General features: G+C 43.2%; 3 protein-coding genes across 3 annotated transcripts in view; 1 reads left to right on the forward strand and 2 right to left on the reverse strand.

The window, feature by feature from the left end:
• The window catches only part of acsf2 (acyl-CoA synthetase family member 2), a 17,800-nt gene continuing 3,608 nt past the window's right edge, over positions 1-14,192 (reverse strand). Inside the window, exons 3-16 of the mRNA XM_041067492.1 lie at positions 13,716-13,844; positions 13,505-13,558; positions 13,294-13,412; positions 12,653-12,815; positions 12,020-12,115; positions 11,509-11,660; positions 10,788-10,879; positions 10,557-10,633; positions 3,227-3,334; positions 2,791-2,942; positions 2,541-2,682; positions 2,060-2,170; positions 1,902-1,970; positions 1-834 (exon numbers count right to left, since the gene is read on the reverse strand). Of these exons, the coding sequence (XP_040923426.1) occupies positions 772-834; positions 1,902-1,970; positions 2,060-2,170; positions 2,541-2,682; positions 2,791-2,942; positions 3,227-3,334; positions 10,557-10,633; positions 10,788-10,879; positions 11,509-11,660; positions 12,020-12,115; positions 12,653-12,815; positions 13,294-13,412; positions 13,505-13,558; positions 13,716-13,844 (1,527 nt within the window). The 3' untranslated portion in view covers positions 1-771. The remainder of the gene's footprint in view (positions 835-1,901; positions 1,971-2,059; positions 2,171-2,540; positions 2,683-2,790; positions 2,943-3,226; positions 3,335-10,556; positions 10,634-10,787; positions 10,880-11,508; positions 11,661-12,019; positions 12,116-12,652; positions 12,816-13,293; positions 13,413-13,504; positions 13,559-13,715; positions 13,845-14,192) is intronic.
• chad (chondroadherin) lies at positions 5,159-10,307 on the forward strand. Its single transcript, XM_041067516.1, has 4 exons — positions 5,159-6,167; positions 7,781-7,944; positions 8,028-8,185; positions 8,808-10,307. Exons 1-3 carry the CDS (start codon positions 5,382-5,384, stop codon positions 8,167-8,169), a joined length of 1,092 nt encoding a protein of 363 aa, XP_040923450.1. The 5' UTR covers positions 5,159-5,381; the 3' UTR covers positions 8,170-8,185; positions 8,808-10,307.
• slc16a5a (solute carrier family 16 member 5a) overlaps positions 9,020-14,192 on the reverse strand; it is a 27,034-nt gene continuing 21,861 nt past the window's right edge. Inside the window, exon 6 of the transcript XR_005896694.1 lies at positions 9,020-9,063. The gene's annotated coding sequence lies outside the window, so the exon portion shown is untranslated. The remainder of the gene's footprint in view (positions 9,064-14,192) is intronic.

The following is a 14,192-nucleotide window of genomic DNA, read 5'->3' on the forward strand; positions in this document are numbered from 1 at the left end:
CCTGGTTTTAATAATGTGGTTCAAAGTTTATTTCAAGTTGATGTAAAAAAAATATAAAAGAGAATATTTTTTATTGCTTTCTGCAGGATACAACAGAAGAACAGTGGGGAACTATGGGGTACAATACGTTCTGCACTGATCTTCAATATAAGGCTGAGTACAGTGGTTTCAGCACTTTGTTAAAGGATAAATTGGTGTTACTCTGTTTTTCTTACTGTCAACAAATCCCATGAAAACACCAGAACAAACATTACGTTAAAAGCTTTACAGCTTCCCTACCCCGTGTTTGACCCAGTGAGGATGGAAATCTTTAAAAATGTCTCACAAATATATAGTTTCATTTGTATAAAAGACTCAGTAACTTCCTGAAACATCTAGTCTCTGTGGTTTTTAACAAACGCTTCTCAAACAAATGTGAAACTTCAGTAAATTGGGACTATTTTCAGCTGCGGATTAATACGCACCTTGTGCTGTAGTGAGTATTTACAGTTGTCATCAGATCAATTCATTGTTGGTTTTGGTCTTTTCATGTGATTTGTTGACAGTGAGAAAAATACATAACATGACCACACTTGTCCTTTAACAAGCTGGTTACAGGAGGATTCAGCTTCATACCCGTCTATCACACGTCTGCAGAGGCTCAGGTCATCTGTTATTATTATATCTCCAGACGTTTTAATATGCTCTGATGGCTGGGTACATGATCCCAATTGTTGTTTGTGGTGCAGAATATACAGTAATTGAATTGTCTCCATACATGAGCAGAGCCTCTCATTGTCCCTTCTTCAGTCCCAGCTGCTTCTCAGCCTCCTCACGAAGTTTGTGCTTCTGGATCTGAGAAGAGAAAAAAACAATGTGGTGAACTGACAGGTTGTTTGAAAGTTGTTTTTCCTTCAAGCTGTGAGTTGTACTGAAGATGTTCGATATCGATACGACGATAAACTGGCCTTCAGAATTTATTTTAATGAGCTGTTTTGAAGGCACAGACTGTCCCCAGGTTCAGGCTGGACACAGAGGGGAGCAGGGTCCTGAATTAGTTTTTCAGTGGCTTTTAATGTTGTCATTCTAGTTTACTTATTTATTATTGTATTTACATATTTTCTCTTCTGATGAATTGTTTAGTCCTGAGCCCAATGTCCAAGCCTGGTTCTGTCCAAAGGCGACATTCTTTAGTTTTGTTTTGTCAGTGTTTTAAACATGATATAACATGTTAATTATGAGCTTTACAGCAGCTGGTGGGTGGAGTTTTATCACCTTTGGACAGAGCCAGGTTAACTTTAAGCCGATGTTTCTTTTCCAGAAATGTTGAACTATTCCTTTAAAGTGTCTGTACAGGCAGTGATTTGCTGAGAGGTGGAAACGCTGCGTTCAGGGACAGCCTGCAGTGTTATGGTGACGCCATCTGAAATCACGACAGCGGGTCAGACGAGTCTACAGGCTTTTAGATGTGCGTCCTGTTGCTGTTAATACTGAGTGGATTACTCTGCTGAAGTAAAGTAAACCAAACTGAAGGAGGCTGGTTTTATCTGATACGCTGCTTTGGGACGAGGTTGGTGAGCCGCCCTCCTGGATTCATCTAACAGAACATGGTGTGCGTGCAGACGAGCTAATAGCTCCCTTTCCCTCCTGTCTGGGGGCATTCGGGGCAGGCCTGTTCAAACACAACGCCATGTCTACAGTAAATTATTTTAAACAGCGTCCCCTGGGAGATGTGTAGGACTTCGCCCCAGCCTAATTTATCACAGCAGCTGCTAATTACAGATCTGTTTTTCCTCTGTGAGCATGTCATCTTAATAAACACAGTAAAACTAACCCTGTTTGTCTGTCGTTTACACATTTGTAAGAATCTGTGAAGAGCATGCAGCACTACAGGAGCTCAGCGCCAGGATTTGGGAAGTTACCTTTCCAGTGATGGTGAGCGGGTAGCTGGTTACAAAAAGGACGTAGCGAGGAATCTTGAAGTGAGCAATCTGGAAGGAGCAGATGAAGAAGGAGAAACTGAGCCAATAAGTAAAAAAAAAAAAAAGATGTCTGACTGGAAGCTGAGTTATTAACTTACCTGCCCTTTGCAGAAAGCTTTGATTTCTTCTGCAGTGCAGTTCTGTCCGTCTACCAGTTTGATACAGGCACAGACTTCTTCACCCATTCGGGCATCCTCCACTCCAACCACCTGAAAAACAGAAAAAAAAAACATGAAGCTCTGCAGCAACAGGGAGAGAAGCAGCATCACTGGACTGAACAGACTGTTACTGACACGAGACCCCGGTCGACCAATGACAAGATCAGAAATAATAAAATTATAGATTTTTAAATCCAAGAGTCAATAGGTAGAAAAAAAAAAAATCCAATGTCCTGTTATTATAATTGTAATGTTATGTTATGTCATTTACATTCAGTTGTTTGTGAAGCACATTGTATTGCATATATTTCTGTATGAATTGCACTATATAAATAAAGTTTCATTATTATTATTGTTGTTGTTTATATGTTTATCTCCATGTCACTGACACTGTTTCCAAGCCCTTGCTGCTGGAGCTCACCTGCGCCTCCTTCACTTTGGGGTGTGTGTGCAGGAACTGTTCGATCTCTGCTGGGTAAATGTTCTCTCCTCCTCTGATGATCATGTCTTTAATCCTGCCATCAATGCGACAGTAGCTGTAGCCGTCCATGCTGCCAATGTCTCTGCAGGAGACAGAAAACACATAAACATCAGGAGCTGCAGTGAAAAATGTTTTTTTCTCTCGTGTCAGAGTTGTTTTCAAATAAAGCTCTGAAGTAACAGAGACTCACCCGGTTTTGTACCAGCCCTCTTTAGTGATGGTCTCCTCTGTTTTGGCCTTGTCGCCCCAGTACTCCAACATCACACAGTATCCTCTGATCATAATCTCCCCCATCATCCCCAGAGGTACGAGCTCTCCAGTTGTAGGGTTCACTATTTTAGCCTGTGGATGATTTTTATTTAACAAGTCAAAATCTTCGCTGCTCAGATTTAATTATGGCATGAAAATAAATGTTTAGAGAAACATATAATTCTGACTTAGAAATTAATTTAATCAACTGATTAGATATTTGCATTATTGAGCAGGTGTACAGGTGTGCCTAATAGAGTGGCCACTGACTGTTTTAATTTCAGTCATGTTCTCCAACCCTAATTCCATATCACACTCCAGTGGCAATGTATTGGCTATGTCTTTAGATTTTCATGACGAACAGGATGTCGATGTACCTCTAAGTGGTCCATGATGTAGCCGACTGTCTCAGACTTCCTCACCATGTTGTCTGTTGGGGAACCGCAGAACGTCACAGGGCTGTTCTCTGTGGTTCCATATCCAATCTGTCAATCAGAGCGATGAAGAGCAGGTGGGTGCAGGCTCATTTATCTGTGTCACATTTAAATTATCAAGCAAGCGTGAACCTGTCTTTAAACGCTTTTGTGCACAAGCCTGAAAATAATGCACCCAAAACGAAAACAAAACACTTCAGAGCCACAAGTCTGAACCTATTCTGTGTCAGTAGCTGCTGCAGTGATTTGAGGATCCTAAAACGCTCAGGAGACTTTGAGCTTTCAAGCAATGTATAGTTTGTCATAGTCGTGTGAAGACTGAGTCCTGCAAAAACCGAAACACACCTAAGGAAGAGCTGCCAAGGCTAAAATATTTAAAAAGACTAAGAATATCTGTGGCTTTTCTCTTTGTTTGGATTGAAGTTTCGCACACAGTCACAGAACTGAACTGAAAAACAGATATGAAAAACTTACATTCAAAAAGAGAAATAAACATTTGGTTTTAAAAAGCTGACAGTTAATGTCTGTGCCTCCTTGGCCTTGTAATCAATAACTAAACAGTCAAGACAGAGTAAGAAATAAAGAAAAGAAGAAAAATTTAGTGAAAGAAGTTCACCAACATACACATCCATATAAATTGTACTCAGACTTGTGCATACATCACCCACAATGCAATGTTTTATCCAAAACCCAAGGATATTAAAGATACTTGGCATGTGTAAGCAAATAAATCAAATGGTCACTGATTTTCTGTTGATTAACTAATCAATCAATTAATGAACTAAATGTTAAACTCTAAAGTTTTTATTCAGCACTCAGAGGCACAAATTCAATCCGGGGCAAATCTGTTGGACAAATAGGACCAGCAGGGCATTTCAGAGGAGGTTACCCTGAGGATGCTGACCTGGAAAATCAGGGAGGAGACGATATTCCCAATAAAATGTTAGATTTGTTAAGTAAACTCTAGATTCCATTTATCCTGGGTGGGTCCATCCATCTTATAAATGCACCCACCTGAAGCCAAACCATCCGCTGACCTGAGCCAGTCGACAAAGTCCTGCTTCACCTTCTCTGAATTTTTCTTTATTATTAAAAGCAGAAGTCAAGAACTGTCAAAAAGCTTTGTTCTCAGATCTTTGTCACGTCGCCAGCGACAGACTTTGAAATGTGTCCATGTCTTACAGTTGAAACCTGATAGCGACAATCACCTTAACAACTCACAGGTGTGACTGAAAAAGACCATTACATAATAACACCACTGCGTTTCCAACAGAAAGTATGCACGCAGGAATGTACAGTGGTATCTAAAACTTTCATTCCTGGGATGATGGAAGTATTCTTGATAATTGTTATGACCTGAAGCAGCATCTCACTTCTTGCCAAACATCTGGAGATTATTATAGGTTATAAAACAGCTGCACAGGAGTGGCTCCTTTTCCTGCCACCGCAGACTGAAAAACAATAGAGACGTCTGGCCAGCGCGCACAGATCCAACCTGACCTCATGCCACGTTGTGAAAAAATTATCTGGAAGTTATTCAGATGTTATTAAAAAAAAAAAAAAAAAAACATACAAAAATACGACTAGTACACAGCATGTGTCATGTTCTTATGATTTGTCTGGACACGTGCGTCCTGAACGTCAGCATGTCAGCCCGAGTCCCGCAAATACAAAGACAGTAGCAAAGCGCCCGAGTGGTCTGGCGTCGTCTTCCTGCTCGTTCAGGGTTAAATTCTCACAGACACTTGACTTCCTCTTGCAGACCTCTCACTCTAACACCCTGGCAAGCCCTCCTCGCTTTTTTTTTTTCCTCAAGTAAATGTTATAAATAGTGCTGTGTGTTCTGTTGACTGGCCATCCTCCTCTCAAAGTGAATGTCTCTGCACTGCCCACCTTTGCTCACCTTTTCACTCCTTCTCTCTCCGTCTGCTTCTCTCTCAACACACACACTCAAACACACTTCTCTCTTTCCTTTTTACAGTTCCTCTCTGCTTCTTTCAGAAGATTTTTACTGGATTTTCTGTTTGTTCTTGTTTTGCTAAAAGACCAGAAGACAATCTAAGAAAGTAAGAGGACAAAGCGATATTCAGGAGTCAGGATGCGTTGTGTGAGCTGGTTGTTGCTGGGGACCTGCCTCCTGGTCCTGGGCCCTGCGGTGCAGGGAGCCCCGAGCCAGTGCCCCAGCCTCTGCCACTGCCACGGTGACCTTCAGCACGTCATCTGCGACAGCGTCGGGCTGAAGAAGATCCCTCGGGTGTCGGAGTCCACCCGTTTGCTTAATCTGCAGAGGAACAACCTGGGCAGCATACCCACAGGGGCCTTCAGCGAAAGCAAGGGACTCATCTCTCTGCACATGCAGCACTGCCAGCTCCGAGAGATCGGACCCCAGGCCTTCAAGGGGCTGAAGAAGCTCATCTACCTCTACCTGTCCAACAACGAGATCAACAGCATCAAGCCCGGCGCCTTCGAGGACCTCACTGAGCTCACCTACCTCTACCTAGATGGGAACCAGATCAGCGACCTGGCCAAGGGCATCTTCTCCCCCATGATCAACCTCTTTATTCTGCAGCTCAATGACAACAAGCTGCGGGAGCTGCGGCAGGGGACCTTTACCGGTGCCAAAGACTTGCGCTGGCTGCACATGAGCGGGAACGAGCTGACCACCCTGCAGCCGGGCTCTCTGGATGACGTGGAGAACCTCGCTATACTTCACCTGGACAGGAACAAGATGTCCACCTATCCCACTGCAGCAATGAGCAAACTGCGTGTAGTGGAGGAGCTCACGCTGGGGAGGAACCCCATGAGGACCATCCCAGACAACGCCTTCCAGAGCTTTGGACGCTACATGGAGGAACTACACCTGGACAACATGGGTCTGGAGAAGGTCAGTCAGTGCTGTATGATTCTAAAATCTAATGCCTAACACGAAAAAAAAAAGATGTTTGACTTAAAATGTATGGGATCTGATAAGATCATATTATTTCAAACTGCTTATTGAACACTGTGATTGCAAGGTAAGTTGGATAACGTGTTTCTGGGTGTCTCAAAAACTTAAGGGAAAGTCAAGTGTCATACAGAGGACATGACAGAGACCCAAACACTGAAAATAAGTCAGTGAAGGACAGTGTCTTTGTTCAGCAGAAGATCCAAAACAATGTGAAGAAAGTGGTTGATCCAACCCTTTAACTCTCAGCAAGTGAGGCAGCTGGAAAATACTTGGTCACAGCTGGAAAGTGTTGCTTTCATGTGGTAACGAATTAACGGTAAAGAATTTCAATTTTCTTCTGTGGAAGCTCGACAATGACGTTGAGATATCAGACACGACAGTGATGCTTTCACTGCCGTCTGTAAAACGTACTGAAACGCAACAATCTGCTCGTCCAGATCTCACACAGCTTCAGTATGAACATATATAGTATAAGCTCTATGCGATACCACACCACCTTTCAGACATTCCTGAGCGCTCTCTTGCTTCATGCTTTAGGTTAATCCAATATTTGAGTGTACTTGTGCCGCAGTGTGGAGGCATCACAGAAGGGAAACTGTAAAATAACGGCCCTCTCTCGCTGGGACTGTGTGAGCAGGTGGAAGCAGCAGGAGACGGCGAGTGCAGCACACATGGCTGACGAGATTAAGCCGTTTTCCAGCCAAATGCAGGTATTTTTAGAGTGTTTTTGTTTGCTGGACCTCAGTAAAGCATGTCTAATTATTACACAAGTGTTATTTTCAGAGAGGTGTGTTTTCTACTTTGGCCGGGAGAGTCTTGTAAACAGGTCAGGAAGGGTTAGGAGACAGGTAAACAGAGGCAGGGTGTTCCACGCTGCATGAAGAGGAGTATTTTTAGCTTGCCATCGCCCCAGCTGAATGGACAATTGGGCCCTTTGCGAGTGCCTTCCTGGCAGAGGAGTGGCCTGAAGAGGGAGACGACAGAGAGGGCGAAAACACCCCGGCCATGCTGGAAGTCATCCATCTTCCACTGCTTCAAAATACCAGGCCCTCAGCTACTTGTCGCTCCACAGTGGAAATTTCCAAACAGCCTCATCTCGTCCAGTCTCACATAAAACGGCCCTTCAAAGCTCAGCTCCGCTCTCATCCGCCCTCCTCTTCCTCCTGGACGAGACACAACTTGACACAGATCGGTTCATGTAGCACCTCTCTGAAGATTTTAGCACCCTCGCAGATGCATATGAAGTAGAAGTGAAAAAAGGAGGGCAGTGACTGCCAGTGTTTACATAAGTGCTGGTGCAGAAGGAAGGATGAGAGGAGGCTTTCACGCCAGGGGAACACTGGCGAGATTCCCTGCTCTCTGCATCTGTCTGTCCTCTCACAGACACAAGGATGGTTGTTGGTGGTGGGTCAGCATGCCGGGGTGTGAGCCATGTTTTAACCACACTGAGAACTACAATAGTTTTAGGGAGATTTACATCCATTCACCAGTAAGGATCCTTCAATGCTTTGATATGAAAACTACTCATGCACATCTTCACCCTTTTCCAGTTCTCTGATGGTGCGTTTACCGGTGTAACAGCCATCAAGTCGCTGCATCTGGACAACAACAAGCTAAAGTCCCTTCCCAAAAGCCTTGATTTTGGCAAACTCACCAACCTCACCCTCTCCAACAACCGCTGGAGCTGCACATGCCAACTAGCTCCACTGCGCAGGTAAGAGACAAACCTGAAACACCGAAAAACAAACACTTGATAATGAAAAAGCATTTTCATTATCTTTTGGTTTCTGCCCACAGGTGGATGGACTCTAGCCGCAATCGTCCAGACGCAGTGTGTGCTTCTCCTCCCGCGCAGAGAGGCAAGCAAGTGAGAGACACCCAGGCCTTAAGCAGATGCAGAGACAAGAGAAACAGACCCAAAAAGGACGCACGTCATTGAACACACAGCTGAGCAGGTACAGTATCTGTCCCAGAACGAGCCAAGGACATGACGAGAAAAGAAAAATCCTGAGGCTGATCATTTTTCTACGTAACAGGAGGAGCTAAAATGATACCGATAAATCTGTAAAAGTAAAATAAGAAAAATGCTTTTTTGTTGTTGTTTTTTAAAATTTGGCTACTGATGATCATCCAGATAAGTCCCTGGAGACACTTCGTCTTTATATAAAGTTAAATGATAGTTAGGTCACAGTGATGCCTCACTGATCACAACTTATGCAAATACCTGAGGTGTAGTTTTGCTCCTCACTCTGGCCTCTGTTTAACTCCAAAATCACATCTTTTCTGTGATGGTCTAGTATTCGGGTTTTCAGCTGGGAGTCTGTGCAGTGTGACACTGGATGCAGAGATTACCACATGAAGTTTAAGGTGGTTTTGGAGTGGCCCAGGGTTGGCTTTGCATGATTTTGTTTTTCTCCTCTCTCTTCCTGACCACAGAACTCTCTGTCCTCCCCTCTGTCCCTGTCTGAACTTTTCCATGTTGGCCCTGGGGTCCAGTACACTGAGTCCAGGTCATGGGGTGTCTGGTTGGAGGACAGACTGTTTGATTTGGCTGCTGATTCTGTGTCTTTTCCACAGGAGACGCTGAGGAGGAGCCTGTCCAGGTGACCGGCTATGACGCGCAACCAAAGCAACGCTAACTACTTCAAGACTGTCCATCTATTCGTCTGTCAGATGCTGTCACAAGTGTAAACACAGACCAAACCATTCACAAATACACATCCTCTCTGTCTCTCTCTCTCTCTCTCTCTCTCACTCACACACACACACACACACACACACACACACACACACACACACACACACACACACACACACACACACACACAAAGAACTTCACAGACCTGAGACATATTATTATTTAATCTTCATTCATTTATACTTAAGATGAATGTAACCACCAAAATAAAGGACACATAAACAGGGGCTAAAAGGACTATTAGAGAACGAAAAAACATTTCACTGAAATATGTGGGTTTACAGTGTGTAAGTAAAATGAGTTGTGTGCACCAGAGCGAGTGATTCTGACTTGTAACATCCAGGTTGGAAAATACACAGATTTCTAAGCTCTGATTATAAAATAACTAATTATTACACTATTACATCTGACTCTTTAGCTGCTAAATGCTCCACTACGTTCACCAGCTAGTTGCTAATTTTATCAGTTGGGTTGTTTGTTGCTGAGCAGGTATTGTGTAACGGGAACAGTTTCTCAGAAAACTGCTGTCGCTGTAAACGAGGCTGATGAGAGTGGAGTTAGAGGAAAACAAAAACAGTGAGCTAAAAGAGACTAAAAGGCTGCATGAAGCTGCAGAATCAGGTGATCTGTTTCCACGAACGACACCTTTCACATTACACATTAGTGCAGCTTTAATACACTGCACATGAAGTCTGTAAAACAGGTGGCTGTCCTTTATTTTGGTGGTTATCTGTACAAACAGTGAACTAATAATGGCTCCAAAAAAGAAAATAAAAAGGCAGAGAAACCCTCGTCCAAACTAGGAGGAATTCTTAAACATCCTACAACTGTTCCTCAGGCAGGCATCGACACGCGTTTACCCTCCTTTCTACTTTGTGATGTCAGTTTGAAACCCTCACCGACCTGAGAAAACAGCCATGACATTTAAAGCGACCGCAAAACGGACACAGCGACTGAAGGCCTACAATATTTCTCCTGGAAGTTTAAAAGTTGATGAGACTTGGAAGATGTGGGTAAGCTCAGCAGGAGGCTCGAGCCACGTATTTGACAGTACACGTATTCTAAGATCCCAAAGATCCATAAAACTGGATTTAGTTCATTTTGTGGCGTAGCTGGAGATGAACACGAAGGAGAAGTGAAGAAGACAAGAAGACGTCTAAAACGATTAACACAGGGTCATTGTGTCTTTACTTCAATGCAGTTGAAGAAAAAAGAAGAAAGAAAATGAAGAAAAATATATATTTTCTTACACAACAATGATGAGGGTTACTGACAAGTTGTTGACTTTTTGCATATCTAATGTATATTCAATATCTTTATATTTCCTGGACTTTTGGAAGTGATAACAAGTGCTCACGTCCAATAAACCTTTAACAAAACAAGGCTTTCTTTTTGTTTTAAATGCTTCTCTGATGATGGATCACTGCATTAACAGAGCCTCCTGTACACTCTTGCATGCTCTCGTTGAATCTTACAGGTGTTTTTCCTGATGGTTTGTCTCCCCCTGGTGTCTGAAAGCTGAACCGCAACACTGACTTTTTTTTTTCTCCCCTGAACATAAATGAATGTTTGAGTTGCTGACTGAGATAAATGTGATTCTTCTTTAAAGAGACGTAAGATTTACTCACTGTTATTTCCTTGATGCCCATTACAGATATGACCTTCCTCACAAGCTCTGGAGGACAAGGGGAACCAGCCATGATGCCTAAAGTACAAAAATCAGTTTATGGAAATATTCTCAGACAAAACAAGACATGGTCACAAAAAAGGCATTAAACCTTTACAAGGGGAAGTTAGACAACAGCTAATGGTGTCTGTTGCTGTTGAGTATAAAAGCAGAATATCAGTCTTTTTCTCACCTGCTTCCACTGATGACAAGTCATGTTTAGGCAAATCTGGCTGGTTAACCATATCGACATACATGGTGGGCGTGCCGTAGATGAACGTGCACCTGTGAGGGACAATGGACTAATGAACAGAATCCAAATCTGTAAACAGGTGTGCAAATGATGTGCACTCATCTGGAAATGTTTAAGGGTATGTATTTATGTCAAACTCACAAAAAAAAAACTTCTCAAACAACACATATCGCGATGTGTTGCAATAATAAGTTTAGGGAAGTGATACTGATTACTGATGTGGAAAAGTAAAAAAGCTGATTGTTTCACGTGCACGACTTTAGATTTGCTTTTTTGTTGAATCATTTCCAAATGAAAGTTGAGGAAATCTGATGAGTGTGAAAACATCTTTGCACAACAACAGTTGATTTCCTTCAGATTTAGTTGTTCAGTTTAAAAACAGGCTAAATCCCAAAGAAGCTTGTTTATTAACCATGTGTCTTGGAGCCTCAAAGTACAATGCAGCTCCAGAATTAATGCCGATTATATTCTAAGCACATTTATTCCTTTGTTACCGGGTATTAAAGCTCAAACAGCTTTCTGTTATCTCCCACTACACTTTGAAGCCTCCAGTGTGAGCCGGCTGCCTCGTGCAGGATTAAAAAAAGGTCTTAGATAATATTTTGAGACTTAATATTGACATCAAATTTATGGAACCTTGGCAAAGGATTTCTGATATTACCTTTCACTCTCCAGAGCCGCTATGTTGGCCTTTCCATCGTACCCAGGGGAGGGAAAGATCACGGATACGCCATGAACGGCCATACACATCCCACCACCCACAGAGCCAAAGCAGTGGTACAGAGGCACAGGCAGACAGATACGAGTGTGAGGCTGGAGGGACAAAAATCAGGAGATACAACGGTCAAAATTCAGTCCAGGAATCAGAAGAGCTGATTCTGACAGAGGACGGCTGATCATTATGCCAAACTTTTCCTGTTTCAGTCTGACAATGTGCACAAAAGAAGGCCCATAAGAAAAATGTTTTCTAGTCTGATTTTTACATTTTTAGGACACCTGTGGCACTCGTCCCCAGGTTTATCAGTTCCTACTGAACATGTCAGTTGTTTTAAAAAACCTCACAAGTATATGGTTTCGTTAAAAACAGCTGGATACTGCAGTTTCTCTCTGTAAATGAAGACTCACTGATCTGATAAAGGTTTAATGAAACTCTCTGATGAGGTTAGACTCACCCTCCAGGTGTATCCCACTCTTCTGCCAACAAAGTAGGCGTTGTTGACAATGTTGTGATGGGACAAGGTGGCGCCCTTTGGAGCTCCAGTTGTACCCTGGTAATGAAAATTAGAAATAAATTAACAAGGCCATTAAAACGCTTTGACACAGTGTGTCTGCGTTACTCTGATGGGCGGCTTTCAGCTGAACATGGAGGAACCAAATGTCAGTGACCATATAAACAAACTTGTCTTTCTTTGTAAATAGATTTTAAAAAGATGTTTAGAAAGTGTTTATGTTAATAGTTTTACTTGAGTGGTTGGACGTGACGATAGACTGTGTACAGCACTTTATCATTTTGGCCTTTTGCTTGATGAAAACTTGGCAGAGCTGGAACACTACATAAGAAAAATGTCCACACACATTTTTTATTTGTTACATGTTCAGGCTTTTGTCAGAGTACAGGTGTTTTTCCCATGTTAAAGGTTGAAACATTCCCTCATACGTTCAACAAAATCTCTGGAGGGAAAAAAAACAGGACATCCAGCCAGGAAGGAACAAAACCCTCCCTCCACACTCAAGAGTCTCAAATGAAAAACATGCCTCAGCTCATTCAGACCTCAGCAGGGCTCTCTGAGATCAGCAGGAATTACCGAGGTGAACTGGATGTTTACTGGGTCGTCAAACGACAGCTTGTTCTGCAGATCCTGAAGCTGCTGTATGTACTGGCTGCTGCCGGCCTGCATCACGTCCTCCAGATGGAACATTCCTGGTTGTCGACTATCCAGAACAATCACAGAGCGGAGATCTGGGAGTCTGAGGGGCGAAACCAAGAAATGTGGGTCATGTTTTGTAACCGATAAGCTCCAGGTTATTCTATAACATTTAGCAGCTTAGACAAAGTCTGTCCCTGTAAAATTGTTACTGTTCAATCCATGTTTCCTATTTAACTGAACAGCAAACATGTAGAAACACGAGGCAGCTGAGAATTTTTCACATGCTGAGGTCAGGATATCAAATTACCCCAGTGTGGTACCACCCACTCAAAGACAATGTCCACATCCCACAAAAAAAAGTCCCAGTCCCACCAGCATTTACTGCACAACAGCAAAAATTATTTCAATGAAATCAGCCTCAGTCTGTTTGAATAAAGACTCAAATCTAATGTTTTGGTTTTAGATTTTGGTCCAGATGTCCTGCAACCATCTTCCAGAAGGTAACAGTTCATTGGACATGTCTTCCTCACAAACTGTGGTGTCAGCGTGGAGGAGGAGGTGAACACCAGCGGCTGTACCTGGCGCTCCTGATGTCTCCTGGGCTGGACGACTCGATCTCTGGACATATGTGTCGCAGCATGTCACAGTACTTCTGAGTCTTAAACTGTGAGGGGCAAACTATAGCTTTACACCCGACCTGTGAAAAGAGGAGCAGAGGTTTCAGCTCTTCTAACGTGACACAGTCTCTGAACGTCACAACAGTAAAAGCAGTATGTAAAAGTCACCGACCTTCCGCAGCGCAAACTCCACCTCCTGCAGCTGGTACGCTGGGTTCACAGAAACCTGACAGGAGGCCAAACGACAGAATGATCAGCCCCGACCTAACGTTCCTGTTCTTCAAACCCACACACCCACAGTCCACATCAGAGTGCAGACATCCTGCTCTCGCCTTCTTGCCGATGCCATGTATGTTGTACAGTGTCCCGTGGCTTTGACTCACCAATATAATGCCAGCTTTGGCTGTAGCAAACTGGAACAGGATCCATTCATATGTGTTGGGTCCCCACATGCCGAGCCTGTCTCCTTTCTTCAGTCCAAGAGCCAGGAGTCCAGCTGCGGCCTGGTCCACCTGCAGAGACATTACAGAGACAGAAAGGGTCGGGTGGTATTTAGTAACTTGAAAGGACACATTTGGGAAAAAAACAAAACAAAACAAAACAAAAAAAAACGGCGGCATCTCAGCTCATCCTTTAAACAGCAGACTTGTTCAAATGTGTTCCAGCTCATTCTGATTCAGTTTAGTACAGTTTGAATAGTGTGTGTCCTGAGGCCTTTTCAGACACTGAATGTGTGACACTGCTGGTTTCGTCGACCCGTTAAAGTGAAAGCTTTTTGTCGTTCAGACGTAGGCAACGTTCATCTCTCCACGCTGTTGCCTAATCCCGACTGTTCAGAGCAAAGTCTGAACACCTCAACA

The sequence above is a fragment of the Toxotes jaculatrix genome, chromosome 21 (assembly GCF_017976425.1).
Source record: "Toxotes jaculatrix isolate fToxJac2 chromosome 21, fToxJac2.pri, whole genome shotgun sequence".
In the NCBI taxonomy this organism is placed as follows: domain Eukaryota; kingdom Metazoa; phylum Chordata; class Actinopteri; family Toxotidae; genus Toxotes; species Toxotes jaculatrix.